The 19,722-nt window shown below is 42.0% G+C and overlaps 2 protein-coding genes across 6 annotated transcripts; one reads left to right on the forward strand and one right to left on the reverse strand.

Moving 5' to 3' along the window:
• The first annotated feature begins 99 nt into the window (after positions 1 to 99).
• On the forward strand, positions 100 to 16,819 carry LOC107271322 (mucin-5AC). 4 transcript variants are annotated; one of them, XM_025088558.1, is made up of 16 exons: positions 100 to 433; positions 1,798 to 2,316; positions 2,724 to 3,535; positions 3,611 to 3,691; positions 3,783 to 5,270; positions 5,354 to 5,605; positions 5,687 to 5,788; positions 6,360 to 6,464; positions 7,030 to 7,174; positions 7,263 to 9,691; positions 9,788 to 10,189; positions 10,275 to 10,490; positions 10,572 to 11,092; positions 11,187 to 11,430; positions 11,511 to 11,613; positions 11,687 to 16,819. In XM_025088558.1, exons 3-16 carry the CDS (start codon positions 3,434 to 3,436, stop codon positions 12,505 to 12,507), a joined length of 7,011 nt encoding a protein of 2,336 aa, XP_024944326.1. In that variant the 5' UTR covers positions 100 to 433; positions 1,798 to 2,316; positions 2,724 to 3,433; the 3' UTR covers positions 12,508 to 16,819. The 4 variants fall into 4 exon arrangements, with proteins under 4 accessions (XP_024944326.1, XP_015602669.1, XP_024944325.1 ...); XM_015747183.2 differs by lacking the exon at positions 100 to 433 and having other exon boundaries at positions 1,707 to 2,026; positions 2,103 to 2,316; XM_025088557.1 differs by lacking the exon at positions 100 to 433 and having other exon boundaries at positions 1,707 to 2,192.
• A 3-nt stretch (positions 16,820 to 16,822) lies between these two features.
• LOC107271335 lies at positions 16,823 to 18,478 on the reverse strand. 2 transcript variants are annotated; one of them, XR_001538594.2, is made up of 5 exons: positions 17,843 to 18,478; positions 17,668 to 17,781; positions 17,448 to 17,604; positions 17,093 to 17,386; positions 16,823 to 16,997 (listed from the first exon to the last, which is right to left on the reverse strand). XR_001538594.2 is itself a non-coding variant. In XM_015747203.2 (4 exons), exons 1-4 carry the CDS (start codon positions 18,140 to 18,142, stop codon positions 17,226 to 17,228), a joined length of 732 nt encoding a protein of 243 aa, XP_015602689.1. In that variant the 5' UTR covers positions 18,143 to 18,478; the 3' UTR covers positions 16,823 to 17,225. The 2 variants fall into 2 exon arrangements, 1 of the variants encoding a protein (XP_015602689.1); XM_015747203.2 differs by having other exon boundaries at positions 16,823 to 17,386.
• Between the last annotated feature and the right edge of the window lie 1,244 nt (positions 18,479 to 19,722).

The raw sequence follows: 19,722 nt of genomic DNA on the forward strand, positions 1-19,722 counted from the left end.
AAACTGTTTGTTTCCGTGTTTTAAGGGGGGTTGTCCCCGTAGCGCAGGGCCACCTCATAACGAGAATATCCTATGGGTGAGTCTTTGTCGAGAAATTATTTTGGATTTTCGCCTGATTAAAGCGTGCCGCGTGCAAAGGGGCTCCCTGGGTGTTCAGACGAGGTCGGACCTCGTGGTCGGCTAGGTCGACGCCGATCTTCCATGTGACCGTGCCATTTGGCGCCTCGTACTTTGACGAGGACGCCTTTTATATCGCGACGCGGCCATTTTTATTCCACATCAAGGAATAGTACGTTAACTCGTTCATCTCGTGAACGACGTAACGTCTTCTCTTTGTCTTATCTTTAAGACATCACCTAGTGATATCGTTTATCTTAAAGACTATCGGGACACTGACAGCTCTTACCCCACCAGTTACATACAGACACCAGGAGTATAAAGACTGTTTCTTCCCTTGTGCGGTATCGCGCTGGCTTTTTCGTTAGTTAGAGCGCTTCCCTGTTTACCTTCCTCCTACCTCTAGCCTTCTTCTCGTGAACGAGCATACGAGGACGGGGCGAGGTCTCAGCTTCTCCTATGGCCTCGTTTTAACGTGTTACCTACGCTACCCATCAACTGCCAGCCAGCGGTGTATGAATAGCCCAAGGAGCCCCTTTCATTGTTGAGGCTTGTGTTTATGTCGGTAGACATTTATGTTGCGAAGAAAATTGCATGTAAACATTGCTGTTGTAAATGTTATTGAGTATCGAATACCTTTTGCTTTGACATTTTTACTGCGGGACAAGACTATTATCATTCATGGGACCTTATTTTGGGGGAACCTCCTTGTGGGTGGAGCCGCATTTTACGGCCCTGGCTTGTAGTTTCTCCCCCTACTGTATGCTAAACGGCACTCAGCCAACTTCTCCCACTCCTGTCTCCCCTATCCCCACGTGGACTATATTCACTGGCCAATGACGTGTAAGGCCCGCAAGCTATGGACCTCGCCCATTGGTCGATGCATAAGGGCGAGGGCTTGGCCTCACTCTCCTGGGTAGGGGACCTTTAAAAAGGTCAATTAACCTTTACCCCGATCACGAGGAAGAGCCCTCACTGCTATGCTCTTCGCAAACCAGACACTTCCTTCCAAACACTCGGAAGGGAACGATCGTCTTGCGATTTCTTTCATCGGTTTTAAGGTCACATGCTGTCTGGATATATTCTCCTTCCGGATCCTTCTTTTTTTTTCGTCGCAAACACGTATCTACCTTCCTCAGAGCCCTGTTTTATTATTTGACTACGTGCCAGACGGGAATGGGTGAATGAAACTTTGCTACAGATTAGTATTTTACTGTGTATCTTATGCAGCCGTCTCTTTGGAATATTTACTTTCTATTTTACCAACGTGTGTTAAGATATTTCATGTTTATTTGATGCACATTACTATTCAATCAAATAATATATATTTGAGGTTAATAATTGTAGTATACAACCTGTTGGGGATCCAATACTCTTATTCAATCTTTTAGTTACTACCAGTCATAAAAAAATCAAGTATAGTTAACGGATAGATAAATTCCAGTAAAACATGATGTATTTGTCGGTATTGCGTGACAGATGAAACGTAGGGTCTCCCAGGTACTATGTTCCTCCCTGTACGACTTTCCCGCCATGAGTACCTTCCATTATAGTAATATTCCTTATTTATGTTGGCAGCCAATAAATATATTTTCTTGGCCATCGCTACGTTCCATTGACACATCAGCATACCGAATTACGTAGCATAATCATCTCGTGTACCATTGGCAATTATTCCAGTTAGAAAGATCCAGAGAAGTTAGTCTATAATTGGAGAGTCTGTTTACCAGCAGACTCGTGCACCTTCCCGCCAGACTATTATTCAATGGGACCCACAGCTATGAATGGACCCAATCAGTCTAGGGTCTTATCGGTTTGAAATGTTGGTATCCCTGACAAATACATGATGGCCGTTGTCCCCGAGCAGTGAAACGCGTACACGGTACCGTCGCGGACGCGGAAGCTCTCGGTAATCTCAGTGACCGTGTCTATTTTTCCTGTCGATTTTTTCGAAAGAGTCCTCTTGAGCCCTCTCGTTTCCTCAGTGCAGTTGTGAGGATTGTGCCAAGCCAGTCACCAGGAAGTCCCGACAGCAGGCGAAACTCCGCGGCCCTGGCGAAACCGCGGTTGCCGAGGTAATATTGGCGATTTTTCGGAGCGGACGCTGGCTGCTCCAAAGAGCTGGGAAAATTTATTTTGCCTACGGGGATGCTTCTCCAGGATACGTGACAGCACTTCTGAACTGGATATTTTACTCAGGTTCGCGTAGATTTTCTTTTGTTTACGCCTTGTCACTCGAGCTTTTGTTGTGTGGGATTGCGCGCCGCTGTCCTGTACTGAAAGGTGGACGTGTTGATGCACCCTGTGCATGCGCGTATATGTACGTTGAGAAACTCATCTGTACACATGTTGCCTGTGGCACGTATTCCTCGTACACATGGATACGATGCGATAATATAACCTCGATAGTCTTGTATTATCTTATTATTGACTAGGATTTATTGTTTTATGGAAGAAATTAGACTGTAACCTTTTTGGTTACCCTACATCTACGTAGGGTCTTACTCTGTTTAGATATTCAGTGCGTGGGATGTTCAATACATTTGGAAATAGATTTTGTGGTTCTTGAGATTTTGTGTGAATTATTATTATTGAATTTGTTGCAGGAGCAAAGATAAAAGTCAGAGTTCTGCTCTGCAACCTGATCACCGAGGACGGAATACTGTTTCAAGTTTAAAGAACGTTTTGTTGTGATGATTAAGATTCTGTGGTAGCATCGAACGGTCAAACAATGCCGGCCAATTACTTCTCTCTTCTGGACTTAGGATAGGTTTACATTCTGGGACAACGGCTCAGATTTGTAAAGGCAGTGCTATGAACAATGATGAAATTCACTCGGTAAGAGCTAAATGGATGAAAACTCACTGCAAATGCGACCTAACCGTCATGAGCACGATCTCGAACACACAGCTATATACTTGTTCCTCAATGGATATTGTTCCACATGGAGGAAGACATCCAACTTACTGTTAATTTATATGTGACACCTGTTGTTAAAGAAGAGACTTCTATATTGGCTATTTAAGGAACATGCTCCATGTTCATACGAGAGGCAGCTGAGACTAGAAAGTTACATGCATGTTTGGTGCAGGCGACATTGGTCGTAAACGCGTTGAGTGGCGCCGTAGCGCAAATACCCATAAAGCATTGGCAACAGTGAAAAGTCCTGCAGAAAGGTGATCCAGAGGAAGGTCCACGTAGCTCGTCCTGTAAGCGCCGGTAAATGTTATCGACGGCACGTTGTATCACGAGGAGAAGGAAACCAGGGTAAAAAGGTGGCTGGACGCTGCCTGGGGTTGCGTGGGGCTGCGTGGGCATGCAGCAGCCTCAGTCACGCCCTCTCCTCGGGGACTCACCCTCTACAACATCCCCGACTGCACGTCGAAACAATCCGGTCGCCGTACTTACTCATCAGCAGGTATTGTTCGCCACGTCCTTCAATATTCTAGCAAATGATTTATCTGAGTTATTTATTATGAATTTTGTTTTACAGTTGCAACAGCTGCAGCAGTTGCAGGCCCAAAATTCAACTGGTCAACCATTGACCTTTGCTCTGCAGCAACCCTCAAGTAATGTGAGTTCACTTTGAAACGTTTATTCAAAGATACAGCAAAGAATACTTGGTTAAAGTTACCTTGATGTAATGCATTTTTGTGTGTTTACAGTCCCAAGAGCAGGGCAATGGCTCGGCGACCGGAAATCACATAGTCTACCTAAATCAGGTGAATCAATTGAATCAAGGTAGCATCAATCACTCGGGGACTGGTATGGGCCTACCCCCGGCCGCCCCCACTTTTGGGGTGGGCCTTAATATGGGACTGCCTCTATCATTGTTAAACACAAGCCTCACCTCGCTTACCTCAAACGCGATCACCACGTCGAATCCATTGCTCAACCTGGGTCTACCTGGGATAAACACAGGCCTCACGGCTATAAATCCCAGCTTGAACGCTTTGAACTCCAACTTGACCACCATCAACTCCAACCTGAGCTCGAACCTCCCAACGAACAGCATCGGCACAGGACTCTCAGGCCTTGGTCAAGATATCAACAGTGCCAACTCGTGTATCACGAGTATCAGCTCAGGATTATCCGGTATCAATACTGGATTAACCAACGTCAACCCTAATTTGACAAGTCTGAACTCCAGCATTAACCAAAATTTGGGAACGCTCAATGCAAACCTGTCAAATTCATCAGGAGTATCGAGTATAAACGCCCTCAATCCTAACAACCTAAACAATACGACGAATATAAATTCAGGCTTGAATCAGACCTTGAATGCCCTAACGACTGGACTCGCGCCAAGCAGCATCAACTCCAGCAGTGGAAACTTTCCCTTTCAAACAATCCAGAGTATCCAGAGTATAGCTCCGCATATAGTTGGCTCGAACATTACCCACGTACAGAGTTCAGTCTCACAATTACCCAGCTCTGGAGTAGTGTCTACCTCAACAGTGTTCACAAGTGCATCGAACGGTCCAATACTATCCGCAGCTACCAATGCAAGTCATCTTAATGTGAATCATCCAACAAAAATAGCACACCTAGGTACCATGCACTCGAGCCTCTCAGGTGGACCACCTTCTTCGGTGCAGCACATGTCTGTCTCAAATGATCTCAACTCCACCCTGGGCCACGTGTCATCCCTGAGCTCGACGCACGCGAGTTTTCAAGCTCAGAGACAGTTCTCTCAGGGTTTGACATCGTCAACGACGTTGACCAGCGCTAATCAAACATCGGCCGCTATGAACAGTCTCAATACAGTGAAATCCATGCAGAGCATTCAGAGTATTCAGAGCCAGAATATTAGTTCACCAGGTAGCCCCTTCTCGATACCGCTCAAGAGCCCTGCCTCGAATATTGCACCACCTACTCCAAGCCCAAGTCCCAATAGACTGCTGCTGCGTAGTCCAGCCTCGAATTCCATACAGTCCAGTAGGAATAGTCCAAGTCCTGTCGCAACTTCGACGTCCAATACGAACTTTAGCACGCAGCTTCAGAGTCCTATGCAGAGTCCAATGAGTGTTGGACAAATACAAAGTCCTGCGCCGAGCCCTTACCCTCCCGCAAAGAGTCCTCTTCATCTGAGCAGTGGAAATACACTGAACAACAGAAGTCCAGCTCCTGGAGGAAGTCCTGGGCCACCTGTGGTTAGTATTCTTACTGGCATTTAATAAAAATCTCTACGTACTCCTAGATTACGTTTAATTTAATGAATTCTCTTATATCACAGGTCAGACCCAATACTCCCATCCTACAACAGGGTATGCAAGTTTTGCAAATTATACATGGTGCTCCTCAGGGTTACCAACCAGCTTCAACCCAACTTGTCACTCGTACACATCTAATTGGAAATCAACAAATTCAAATAGCAACTGCGAAACCAGCTAAACAACCACCACAAATTTTACCAAAGCCACCGAATCAACAAACTGGTGGTACACAGCAGAAACAACAAAGGGTAGCCACTACTATAACAAGTCAAGTACGTAGAGAACCATCGTGAAAAAAACAATGAAACAATATTGTTAAGTCACTCACTGTTTTCATTATCCATGTTCGACAGATGTCCCAACAAACTCAACCTCAGCTGGTTCTGGCGAGTCCTCAGCCGAATCCTAATACGGCCACGATGATCCCCACTGCCCAGGGTCTTCTGCTGAACCAGGTCACTACTAAAAACTTTCAAAATACTCATAAAAAAAAGCATGTCTATTGCTCGCACGCTCGTTCAATCATACTTTATCGTCTTCCGAACGATCGCAAGGCACGAATTAATAAGAACAGCAACAAACCAAAAAAAAGGATAGAGTACAAGAATTTATCACAATGCGATACCTTCATCTATTAAATCACGTAATCAAAATCACGTTGCGCTTGTATACCCAATTCGTCAGCCTGTGTCTCACAGAACCTGGTGCAACAAAGCATGTTTTGTATATAAATATAAATGGCTCGCTTTCATGCTTACTGCTTGTTGGACAAATGAAATTTTTGTATACACAAAAACAATTTTGTGCACTCACAACAAACAAACATATACATAAACAAGAGGAAACCGTGATAAATACTAGAAAGTAAGAGAGGGAGAATATTGATGATTACTATTGACACACACACGTATACTGTAAGGACAAAATATGGAGGATGTCATGGAGGGTCACACTTGACGAGCAAGTCGGCCAATTCTCATCGCGGGTTGCTCATTACGGTTTTTTGGTTGGGTTTTTGGTACGTAGGTTCTGCCGTCGACCGGGCCCGTTATCGTGCAGCAACAACCTGGTGGCGTTCAGCTGATCCTAAGGACCCCAGCGAACGCCCAACAGCAAACGCATACCGCACAGGTGACGGTTCATCCATTACTTTCATTCATTCCTCATCATACTCATCGCTTATTTTTCTCAATTACCTTTCCTTAACTGTTTATTTCTTTTTCGTTTTCTTCTTTTTACCTTAATACGGAAAACAAATTCTTTTTTTTTCCTCTCTATCTTCGGTATTCTCTATCGTATCCTATCCAGCAATATCTGTCTCCTATTCAACCTCGTGTTTTTACGTTCCAGCGTTCTCTCTTAAAGCTTTAACATTTTCTTCTCTCTATATGTTGGAAGGGATGATGGAATTTTTAAATTCGTCTATTAACATTGTCAATGACACGTAATACGTTTGAACGTGAAAATATATATCTGCGTCCTATGTGAATGATTCGTCGCTTTTAAATGTTCATCGTATTGAATATTCATGATTACCGAAGTCTGGACTGTCTCCGGCATGAACTGTTCCTTCAGTGAATTCTATTAGTACGTTCAAGGAGAGATTGTGAGATAAAATCCCAGAAAACTGTCTCGATGTCTTCTCACTGTTGATAAAAATGATTGTTATCTTCTGAATTTAAAATTGTTTTAACAGCTTACCCAGCAGCAGCTCGTCAGGGTTGTCACCGCTCAAGGGATGCAGCTGCAAGGTCTTGCTCCAGCATTCTTTGCTGTACCTAATGGATTTCCACCACCTGCCGCACCTGTTATCAGGCATACACCAAGCAGTCCGGCACCACGTGAGTCACTCAACCAAATTTTTACACAAATATTAAGAGTTTGTCACGGTAATGATGACGACGAACGATTTGTTCTGATGTTTCTCAGCTAATTCAGGAAGTGGCAATCCCATCGTAATACAAAATGCAATGGTCCAGAGTCCTCAGCCTTCTCAGATCGCTCAAGCAAGTACTACAAATACAACCACGAACCCCACGACAAATCAGCATGCAACAATGGATCAGAGTCTTTTGCCACCGCCGAAGAAGAAGGCTAAGAAGAAAAAGAAGACTAAGAAAAAGGATGAGGAACCGCCGAAGCTTGATCTTGCCAGTATAATGAAGATATCCGGTATAGGGGATGACGATGACATCTTCGACAATGATCTCGCCACGGAAGCGGAGATGTCTGGTCAGCTGCAGATGCAGCAGCAAGTGCAGGTGCAACAACAAGTACAAGTCGAGCAGAATCCTAGTCTGGGACAATTGTCGCCCCAAGTATCGATGTCTACCTCCAATCAAAATTCTGTCCAAGTATCGATCTCGAATTCTACGGGCGCTCAGAGTCAGAATAGTCAGCTAGTTGCTCAGCTTCAGATGCCCGTGCAGAATACGGTCTCAGGACACCTTAGACTAGCCGTCGGAGAAGACGGACGTGTCGTTCTCCATCACGCACCTGAACCCAATCAACCGGAGTTAGATCACGCAACGGCACAGGCTTTAATAAGATCCCTAACTCAGGGCACGGGACAAAATTCTCAGATAATCTCCCAACTCCTGGGACCGTCCACATCTTCAGCCACTGTACAGTCTAGACCAAAATATGCAAAGTCACCGCTATCCAGTGCGTCGCAAACCACAGGACAAATAATGAGTCCCACAAGCTCCCAGAACGCGACTCCAGCCGCTAGTCCTCAGCACGTGCAGATTTGTACTAACCTTAATTCCGCACAGAATACCTTGGGTACCCTGAACACGTCTCAGAGCTCGTCCAATAATTTATCCACTCAGACCCTGGTCGCTACGCAGAGTCCAAATATTCAGATCTCTATGAACGTCAACGCTCAGACACTTCATACCACGAGAAGTCTACAAACGCCGTGCAGCGCATCGTTACAAATCGGCGAAACATCTACAAAGGCATCGTGTCCAAAGTTCACCGTGCAGGGCAGACTTTCAGGAAGCAATCAGTCGAGTGCCGTACAGTCGCAGAATCATTCCCAAAAGAATACTCATGTGAGAATGTCCGGGACGTGTTTAAACGCAGGACTGCACTCAATATCTGGAAAGTTCAACCAGCAACAAAATGCTCAAACATTGTCAAAAACGCCACAAACAAGTCCAGTAATGCAGAGGAATATCAACAAGTCAGGACACGGTATGCAGCAAATTGGAATTCAGCAGGACGGCTCTTGTCTCCAACAAAGTTCATCGATGCACCAGCAAAATCTTCATCAGCAACAAGTAACAAGCCAGAGTGTGCAGACGCAAAACGTGCAGCACGTCTTCGAGCAAAGTCTTCAGAGTCCCTCGAACAACATACAACAATCTCCCGGTGGCATTATGCAGACTTCTGGTGTACAACAACACACCAATGTTCTTCAACAACAAAACAACTCGGCAACTGTGCAGAACATGGAACAAAGTCTGCAACAAGGAATGACTGAACTTCATCAAGTTCAACAAAGTATGGGCAGTGTTCAACAACAACAGCAGCACCAACAACAGCAGCAGCAGCAGCAGAATATGGGTGTGCAGCAAAACGTGAATTTACAGCAACAAAAAGTTTTGATATCAAACGTACCATGTTCGATTGCTACGCAACAGGTGGATACACAGAATTCAATTCCAGTGCAGGCAACACAACAAAATATATTAATATCCAATGCTCCTTGTGCATCGAACTTGTCCCAGAATCAGACTGAGGGCCAGAAAATGCAACAACAACAACAACAGCAACAGCAGAGTACAAACGTTCTGAATTCCGCAGCTAGCAACATTTTGAACAACGCTCCAAAAATCACACCAGAGATTCTAAATGCTCTCAGCAACCTTAATCCTAATGATCAGCTTCTGATAGCCAATGCGAATGGACAGATGCAGGTTATCAGTCAACAACTTTTGCAACAGTTTCTTGCTGGTCAATTGAACGCTGCTCAGAATCAACCTCAGCAACAGAATCAACAAACACAGAAAATTGTGATCGGCGAACCGGACGCAAGCAATCAGAATGTACCGGGTGTTCAAATAAACACGCCAACCAGTCAAATAATAGTGAACAGTTCCGGCGGTGCTCCTACAATACAGAACAACATTCAAAACATCGTTGTTCAAGCTGCACCCTCGCAGATGCCTCACCAGATTCAGATACAAAACTCTGGATTTCCGAGTCAATTCATCGACAACTTAAATCAGCAACAAATAAGGAATCTTGGTAACAATCAGCAAGGGAATGCAAGTTCTACGCCGAAAAAAGCGAAGGTCGTGAAGAAGACTAAGGTTGCTGTGTCTCTGGCGCATTCTGTAGCTGCTAGCCAGGTAGGCTTATCCTTGTGACGGAATATTTTTACATTTTTTGTGTGCTTTGATATTGACACTTTTTATTCTATTACTCTCTTTTTATATTACTTACAGACTTCGAAGACTGTCAGTGTTTCAAGGGCTACTATGGTGACATCTACGGCTACCTCGCAAGTGAAGACGGAGCCACCAAAACCAATAGGTTTTGTTGCACAAAGTACAAATTCAACTAAATCCGATCTGAATGTTACGAACGGTCCACTTAGTGGAACTTCGCCGGGAATTCAGGCTACCACGCCTTCGAATGGCCAAATGGTTCAAAGGGTACAGACTATTCAGTTGCCAGCACAGAAGCAGCAAGTTCTTAAGAACATACAGACGCAGATACAAGCAATCCTTGCCAGGAAGCCGAATACGCAGCCTGAACAAGCTATCCTCACTAAACTGTACCAGGAACAGGCTAGAATTCTTGCCAGTGGAAAAGTCATAAGTTCTACGTCTCATCCTATGAACACCGTAAGTCTTTCTTTTCCTAGAAATAGATGTTCTGGTTGACGTTCTTGTGTAGGAGTCGGAAATGGTACAAATTTTTTTTATCTAGGGTTCGGAAGCAGCCATCAGCATGAATGTCGTTTCTACTGTGATACCCACCTCCCAGGCGCAGAGCAATTGCAAGAATCAGACCTCCACCGCGCAAACTCAAACTCAGGCGCCTACGTCGGCTGTGACGATTAACTCCCAAAATCCAAATCCTGGTTTGTCAATGAGCATGCCCAGTATTTCCGGAACTTCCAATGCCTTTTTGAGTAATTTATCGGTAAGTTTTTTGTGGTTTAAAAATAACTTTTTTAATTAAAAAAAAAAACATTTATCATTCTTATCAATATTTGATGTTTAGGGGCAACAAAGTGGACAGAGTATGCCAATTGTCTCGACGCAGGTTATGCAACAGCAGCAACAACAAAGCAAACAACACGGAAAATTCTATCAAAATCATTCCGGTCAAATTCTCAGTCCTTCTCCAACAACTCAGGCCTTCCAGTCTGCGAATGGTACAGCGACTCCGATCCAGGTTGTAACACAACATAGTCAGCAACAACCAGGAACACAACAATCAACCCAGTGCCAAACGGATCCTCATCTGGATACAAAGACTGGTATCCAAACATCAAGTCCTGTTAAACAGGAGCTGCCTTCTCCAATTCAGATTCAGGTACAGCCTGGCTCTACGGTGGGACCGATTACACTTACCTCCCCCAGGATGGTTGCTAAGGGCTCCCAGAGGATACAGAGTCCTGTCAATACATCTGGGAACAATTCGAAGCAGCTTGTTAGTCCTGGCAGTATATCCAGTCCACGTCAAGGTGTCAAAAGACCAGCAACCAGCCCTATCTGCAGACAGATCAACCGTGGAGATCTGTAAGTTGTTCTTTGTTGTAGCTGCTACTGTTTTTTGTACTCATTCTGGCGCGGGTTAGTACAACAATGCTCTATTGGGTTGGTTCCTGTATAGATTGGAACAACAACTCGAAATCGATCAAAATGGCGCTACCAATCCTGATGTAAACACTCCATTTACCAGCAAGAGGGACGCCTGTAAAAGGTTGGTTAGGTATCACTGCTTTAATGAGCAAGTGCTGAGCGCAAAGGACCTTGCCAAGGCTGATGAGATATTCGAGGAGACTGCCAAGCATTTACTCAGCAAATTCAACTCCATGATGAACAAGTACACGTACCTTCTATTAATGGAGAGCATGGTAAGTATTGCAGAAACAATGATGGGAAATAGAAAGTTCAATAGAGAGAAATTTACGAGATATATCAACCATTTTTCCAGAGGGAAGTCCGGACGTCAGAATTGATGATGATCGACAGGACTTTCGTAGCTGAGGAGCAGAACATCTTGAACAGACTGCGAGAACAGGAATCCAAAGTGAACGGTAAGTAAATTTTGTGAATCTTCTACAAGCCTCCTATCGAGTACTTAAACCGACATGCAATATAAAATTTTAGAGGAATTCAAGAAGGACGAAAAACCTCTGATACCTAAGGTAGAGCCTGGTCTATCAGAAGACGTAAAACCCAATCCGGCACCCATCCTGAGTAGCATGTCCGTGAAACGGGAGCTCGAGGAAGAGTTTCCGGTTGCTAGACTATCCGCAGAGGTTGATACAAAACCTCCAATGAAGTCTGCAAGCTGCACAAGCGGCGATTACGACGAGTGGCTGGAGATTCAGAAGGAACTAGGTGTCTACCCGAGCGTAGAGACGTCAAAGTGCAAAAGTGTCGGCGGTGGCGCCAGTAGCGGAAGTACTGGCGCCACCTGCGGGATTAATATATCCGGTGTAAGTAGTAATAGTGGTATCAGTGCTACCAGTGCTAACTGTGGAACAGTGTCTCGACACGCACGACTCGAAAGGACGCGAGCCAACGGCGAATATCGTGTTAGTGCCTCCGGACCAAGTGCAACCTCAGTATCTGGTGTAATACCCACAAGGGACTGCGAGCAGCTGACGGAGAGACGATGGAGTAGCGCTACGGACCTGGAACGTGACCTGCTCGACGACACAGATAGTCTGGATGGGCTGGCCCTTCATTCTCAGGCTCAGTGTCCAGGTACGCTCCAGCTTAACGATAACGAAAATGTGCAGGAAGAGCACGACATCACAGCCCAGGTACAGTCGGCCATCGATAGTATACTTAATCTCAAGCAACGCCCGTCTAATGCCATCAACTCCAGCGGTACGGCATCCACCACCGACTCTTCAGCATCCCAGAGCGATTCCAAGGATGCTGTGTTAGACCAGGCTGTGCGCAGCATCCTTGGCTCGTGACCCCCCTTTAAAAAAGTGTGCTAAATAGTCGACTGTCTCACAATGGACTCGTTGCTACTATCCTCGCGACCTTGCATCGGGAAGGATACGACGAAGCAATAACCCACACGAAGCCCTCCACCATGGTGCGAGTCTCCTCCCGTGCACGTTGTACAATGATCCTCCGGGACTGTCTACTGTCTGATCTCGCTCTCTGGCAATAATTATTTATACACATTTCGAGAGCCTACGTATAACAATCTGTACATATTTATGTGTCTTGGACGTGTACTGTTCTTTCTTGTTTTCTTTTCTTGACTGTTCTTTCTTTAACACACAATATAATATGTACTCCCGCGAGATGAAATGTCGTTGGTATTGCATTCTTGCACGGGCACTGGAGGATCCTTGGGCTTGATAACCTGGAGGGCTGGCTGATGGTTTTTTTAGCGGCTGTATATTATTTTAAATCGAATAAAACGAAGGGAATCTGGTTCTTAGGGTAGTTAGGTGATATGAAAGAGAATTGGCTCAGATACTTTCGACTCTGTCAGTTTCTATAATGTAATTTTGTATAAAGCAGCTATTTAAAAGATGAACGATTTATTCCAATTAAATCTATACTAGTAGAGGTAATCGATTGAGAGCATGAGAGAGAGAGAGAGAGTGAGAGAGCTGAAGGAGGTGAGCACCAAGTGACTGAAAGAGAGAGAGAGAGAGAGAGAATGTGCGTGTGTGTTACAGTACAGAAAATAAATTTTAAAAAGCGGATACTTAAGAATGGGTTGGTGGAAGAAAAAAAAAAGTAACAAGAATTGTAGATACGTTTTTAAACTGTATTATTATCGAATATTGTTATTGAGATACGTTCTCGGATTTATTATGTATACATAGAATTGTACGTTCACCATCATTCGTCACTCGTCATCGACATTCCTCTTGCATTGGGAATGCAGAAAGTCCGACAGTGATAAGTACGTAAGGCGTCTATATAGGAGAACAAGAGCAAAAACAAGAATTGAATACGTAATGTACGAATTTTGTGTATACATATACACTCTTGATACAGAACTATTCGATTACTGATATATCCTCCTTTATTATTATTATTACTATTGCTACTACTATTATTATTAATTACCATTAACACTTTTATTTCTCTCTCTTATTATTTATTCAGCTAGTTTCCATCTACTCAAAATTATCTGCCAGTGTCGATAATATTGTTATTTATTCTATTAGCGACTCGTCTCTGATTTCTAAAAGTTTTTTCTTTCATCTTCCTTACGACCTGTCGCTTATCCTTTAAATCTTTTGTTATCTTATCGATCGACGACGAGAGCCACGACCAGACCTTTATCAGCGCAATTCACGCGCCTAACAGTCTAACCTACAAAACAGAGAATCAAAGAAAGCTAACTGACAGTTGCTTAATAGTTATACAAAAAAGAAAGAAAAGTAGAAAGTCTAACGTCATCTTGTTCGATGATGGAATCTTTTTTTTTTTTTTTTAAGAATCTTTTGCAAATGTATTCACGTTGCCGGCAGCGGGGCAACGTGAGCGTTGTTGTATCGTAGTAGCATTTAGGCCGTTCGCGGTATACAAAAGCAAAGAGCAAAAACGTTTGTTCATCAGGAATTTTAAATTGCTACTTTTCGTCTGTGCGTAGAGAAAAGCCAATCCAACTGGAGCAATGAGGAAATGTACGACGAGCAATTAATTGCTGTAGAAGAATCTGTCCGAGGCTATAACTTCAGTGTACCTTGTTGTCGTGTGGCAATGGAACTTTTTATACAGCAACAGCGGACAATGCATTGTTCGAACGTTTTCTCAATTTTTTTTTTCTTTTCTTTAAATCATTGACACTAGACGCCTAGCAAATTTTTATAAACAGAGAGGCACGACAAGACGATGTACATTTCCTCATTCTTACCCAATGTAGCGAGATTAGTGCGTGTACGTTTTACTCATTTAATATTTACTTTTAGCTTTCTCTTGTTTCTTCTAATTTATACAAACGACGTTATTGACGTCTCTATCTCTCTCTCCCCCCCTCTCTCTCTCTCTCTCTCTCTTTCTCCACCCCCCCTCCCCTCACTCTCGTTGATAAATCCTTTTATTTTATTGTATCTTGAACTCTTGTAAATTCACTCTTTCTCTCTTTCTCTCATTCTTTTTGCTTCTCTTGTTTTGTCGTGAGAAACAAAGTAATCCAAGACTGACGTTATATACAGATGAAACAAAAAGCAGAAACAGTTGAGCGCAATAGTTTTGCGAATGCCGATATTACGATATATATGTATATATACGATGATTATGGATACAGAAAAACAAAAGGTAGATAAACGCATAGGCAAAGAAATTGTAAATACGTAACAAAACAGAGAAGAGATGCGTGCATATAATACACGATAATTGAAAGAATCTTCGGTATATTTGAAAATATTTATCTTTTAGAGCAGCCACTAAATTTGCTCACCCTCACTTGTCCCACCGCACATCCGCATCCACGAGATGAAATTTGCAGCCTCTTAATTTTACTATTCCGCATGTGCCGATTAGGAGATAACCGGAGATTCGTATCCTTGTTTTTTTTTCTTTTCTTTTGTTTCTTGTCGCCTCGCTGAACGCATAAATATTACTGACGTTTATGTTCCTATTTTGTGGATACTGAAAAGTGGGTGCTCCCTAATGCGTCATTTTGTTTTATTGTCTCATCCGTCTTTTGAGGTGGAGCTGGGGAGGGGTTCTCTGTATCCGTTTTGTTTTTATTATACGTGAAATTTTTTGCACGAAACGATGCAGTGACATTCTTGTGTCTAATGGTCGTTACAGAATTTGCGTATCTTGTGAAGATACTTGATTAGTAACGATAGAGTTTTTTAATATTTTAATTGACCACACGTACTGGGAGCATTTTGATTGACTGTTTTTGAGAACTAATGATAAATGAATTCATCTGCCGTCACTGACTCGTAAACTTTCTTCGCATGTATGTAAATATAATGTACATATCATATATATATATATATATATATATATTATTGTATGCGTGTGACGTGTGTTCTTGTATATAACATATATATATATATATATCCTATGTATATGTATATATACAACTGTAATATAGAAGGAAGTTGAAAAAAAATGAAAAGAAAGTCTGTGCGATGACTGCAATTAAGAAAATAGAAAAAAAAGTGAAATTATGTCAACGAGAAAATTCCAGTGGATCGCGAATACTTCTTTTTGCATTTCTCAGTTTTTCTTTTTTTTTTTAGTTTTGATGTTTAATTTCGTTCCACGCGCGTACAGTTGGTGAAACGAAAAATTATGCAATGATTTTGTTCTAATGACAATTGCAATTGCAGTATTATGGGCTGTGCTCAGGGGATTTCCCCGGAATATTCTCTGCAATTGAGGAGCGAGAAGATTGAGTGAGAGAGAGAGAGAGAAGGGGGGGGGGGAGAAAAAGTAAAATGTAAAAGAAAACGGAGAACAGTCTCCCAATCTTGACTGATTATTGAGAGCGCAAAGAGTAGGGAGGTATCGATATAACACGAGGTGAAAATACAAATGAAAATCATCACAATAATATAACGGCAAAAAAATACAAAAACCCAGTGGCAAGCTACTACTAGCTATGTACATTTAGGTATTATAGAGGATATTTTGAATTCTTTTTTCTTTAGTATGACTATACGAAACTCACTTTTCCTTATTCCGACCAGCAATTACCCATTTACCTTACCACCTACCTTAATAGCCGCCAAAAATCCCATTCAATGATATCCGTATTATTCCCCTCTGTCAATATTTTAGCCCTTCTCTATAATTTCTGTAAATTGTATATATATTTCTGTACGATGGCTGTAAGATATATAAACGATAATACAAGTCGTTCCTATGAAGTTTCTTCTCGAATCGCCGGGAAGGAGGATCCTTTGACATCGTACGTTGTGGCCTAATTAATTTTCAATTGTAATTAAAGCACACTTGTCAATCGTACACTTGACGTGTTATACCAGTGTGTCTTCTTCGCGTTGTTGTCTCTGGCATATATATATATTTTTCCTTTCTTCTATTCTCACAAAGGATCATTACCTTCGACGGTCTCGAGAACTTTACCGGTGAAGCTTCTACAGAGGATTAACGCCAGGACGATGAATACGAGCGTGAGTAATAAGACGAAGACGATGTAATATCCTGCTCCAATATTATTTAAATGTTTAATAATTATTCTTATTATTATTATTAAGCAAGTTAATTCGTCTGTATATTAGAGTAAATATAAGGAGAAATAATTTTATAATAAAATACAAATTTCAATCGTAATACTTTGGGTACACATTTTTTATTTCAAATCCTTCCGAATTAGGAATGGGCATGAGTTTTACCACTATGCCGTCCGGTGACACCACGTTGGTATCCCGCGAAAACTATCGGGGAAATGCTGGTGGCACCACGTTGGTATCGTACGCAAAGCTATCGAATAAACGCCAGTATCGTAGTCCTGCTGGCGCCAAACGAAAGAATCACGATTAGACGTGCGGACGGCATTGTGTTAAGATTGTTTCAGTGAGGTATGTTATTGAGAAGAACACTTACACATGAGCCGGTCCTTGAGTACAGTGTATTGGAGTGATTAAGTTTGCAAGTTTCTTTAGCATTAATTTATTGAAAGTAACATAAAAATATGTAGGAGAACAAATCCTAGCGATACCTATATATATGTTTTTCCTCATATCAAATCTCTCTTGTAACATGCACCAAACAGAGGATGTCTTTTTTTTATATTTTTAGGAAATGGAACTTTGGATCTCTCTTCAGGCTCTGGCTTTATCTTTAGAACCCCTGGTAGTTTCCTGCGAACTGTTATCGTGCCAGCCATCTTGAGATTTACTGTAAGAGAAATACAATTGATTTAATAATTAAATATAGGAGATGGTTTATTATTTATTACCAGTCTTGTAAGATTTTCTGGGCTTGCTGGTATTGAAGACACAGGTGAGACTGTCAGGAGCTTCACAATTTACAGCATAATACCGTTCCTCTCCAATTCTAAATTTACTTCTATCTCCGAGGTACAGGGACTGATTTTCCAACTCGCGTGGATTAATCTAAGGGTGATATGATAGTTAGAGCTACAAACATTATAGCATGATGGCAGGAAGTATACTTACTGTTCTAGGAATGTTCATTAACCAGATTTCTTCGTTGTCACTTAAGTCTTCCAGACCATAAGTAGATTCTGTGGAATCTACAGCTAGATTTTCATTTCGTAATAGGTCCTTGAGCTGTAAAACAAAATCAATGATATGATACACTGTAACAAAGAAAGAAACATGTAATACATACACTTTTTGGTCTTGAAACTACTTGAACTTTTTTTGGTGATGAATTTCCATTCGATACTGTAACGTTAAGGGATTCAGTTTGTTCACTATTCTCATCATTACTATTTCTCTTCTTCAGAATACTCTTCCTCGACGTAACACTCTTTGTTGCATTTCGTGGCTGAGATTTTGTGTTTATCTTCACAGCTTTGTTACTTTTGGAATTCTGTGGAGATTTCGTACTAGTTTCCATAAAGGCCATAGATTTATTTAAAGTAGTGTTTAAACGAGTCAAAGGATCTTGATATTCTGAATCAGACATTATCTTTTTAACTGTTTTAACAATGTCATATATTTTTGGAAGTTCTTTTTATAACTCGCGTAGCTTTTTTTTACATAACCTTAAATTATAAAATTTGTGCCATCTGTGCACGTTCTAGGCACAATCTTACATATAGGTCGTCAAACTCTAGGGGTGGGGGACGGATCGCTATGGAACACCATAGGTATGTTCAAAAATGAGCCGCAAGCGCATAGCACAACGTTGCCTTTCACTTTATTGCATGCATGTTATCGAGACACAACATGCTCTCACCGCTCTCGGATCATGTTCGAACACACATAAAATGTTTCACAGCCCGTGAAAACGTTTGCACGAACGGACCTATTGTACGGACTATTCCATAGATTGCGATCCCCACTTCAAATCATCTGAAAAAGTTAACGTTCATACCAGAGATGAACAAGGAGATGCACAATGCTACGGTTTTAGATGATACCAGAATCATGGCGCTAAATCGTAGCGGCGAGTCTGGAAGTAGAATTTTGTGATCATCGCCTCTGTCGACAATGCGAATCCGGTCGTAGCCGAGCTAAGCCTGAACACGAACGTGTAGCTTGGCGGGCAGAGGCTCTCCGCTACTCACTGCTGCTTCCCGAAAGGAACCCTTAGAACGAGACCGGGAACTATAGATCTTCTCAAAAACTATTGAAAAAGCCTATTGTTGAACAATTTTTCAAAAATTGAGGTGCTACATAGGTGTCAAGTTGGCACCGCACTTTCTTGAAAAGTCTTAAAAATGTTTCAACAATAGGCTTTTTCAATAGTTCTCGAGGAGTTCTACAGTTCCTAATAGGTTTTAACAATAGTTCTGGTACGTAACATCGTTAAAATACGAAATTCAAATTCAAAATTTGAAAAATTGAATAAAGCTTTCCAAATACTACTAAAAATTATTGGATCTTGATTTACTTTCAAAATTTATTCAAAATATAAAATTGAGGCTAAATCAAAATTTCGCAGAATATACGAAGTAGGTAAAAATTGAATTGAAATTGTAGAATAACGAAAATAAACTACGTTCAAATTGAATTATTAATAAATTAGGTGTTTGGAACATTAAAATGATTAATAAAATCAATAAAATAAAATATTAACACTTAGAAATCGGAAATCCTGGCCAAGCATATTTAGAAATACTGGAAGTTGCCTAAAATTGTGTGCGCGCAAATTTGTCGCGGCAGGACTCGCTGAGTGGGAGAGGGCGGAGAGTAGGGGGAGCGCTCGAGGCAGTGCCCGGACTCCGAGTGCTCATTCTTCCTCGAGCCGGTCTCCTATCCTGGTCTCTTGGAATCATTACTCTTATCCCTTTGCAACCTTTGTCTCTTTCTATATTTATTTCTTCTTTACTTCCTTCTTTCCTTATCTGTCATTCTTTACTTTTTTATTTAACTCTTTCCTTATTTCTTCTCTACTTCTACACCTCTATTCCTTACATTTCTATTTCTAAACTTCTTAAACTCTATCTTCCTTTATATCTTCTCGTTTCACTCTATTCCCTCTTACTTTCCACTGTGCTTGTCTTGCCTGTTCTATTCCTTTGGTCGGGTCGAGCATATTAA

Source organism: Cephus cinctus, unplaced genomic scaffold (assembly GCF_000341935.2).
Source record: "Cephus cinctus unplaced genomic scaffold, Ccin1 Ccin1_scaffold0935, whole genome shotgun sequence".
NCBI classification, from domain to species: Eukaryota; Metazoa; Arthropoda; class Insecta; order Hymenoptera; family Cephidae; genus Cephus; species Cephus cinctus.

Coding starts and splice junctions, on each gene's coding strand:
- LOC107271322 (XM_025088558.1), top strand. CDS start 3,434: ATGCAGCAGCCTCAGTCACGCCCTCTCCTCGGGGACTCACCCTCTACA. Junction 6,465..7,029: donor AGCAAACGCATACCGCACAG/GTGACGGTTCAT, acceptor TTGTTTTAACAG/CTTACCCAGCAGCAGCTCGT. Junction 7,175..7,262: donor ACCAAGCAGTCCGGCACCAC/GTGAGTCACTCA, acceptor GATGTTTCTCAG/CTAATTCAGGAAGTGGCAAT.
- LOC107271335 (XM_015747203.2), bottom strand. CDS start 18,142: ATGTCTGATTCAGAATATCAAGATCCTTTGACTCGTTTAAACACTACT. Junction 17,782..17,842: donor TAGTTTCAAGACCAAAAAGT/GTATGTATTACA, acceptor TTTGTTTTACAG/CTCAAGGACCTATTACGAAA. Junction 17,605..17,667: donor TAATGAACATTCCTAGAACA/GTAAGTATACTT, acceptor TATCACCCTTAG/ATTAATCCACGCGAGTTGGA.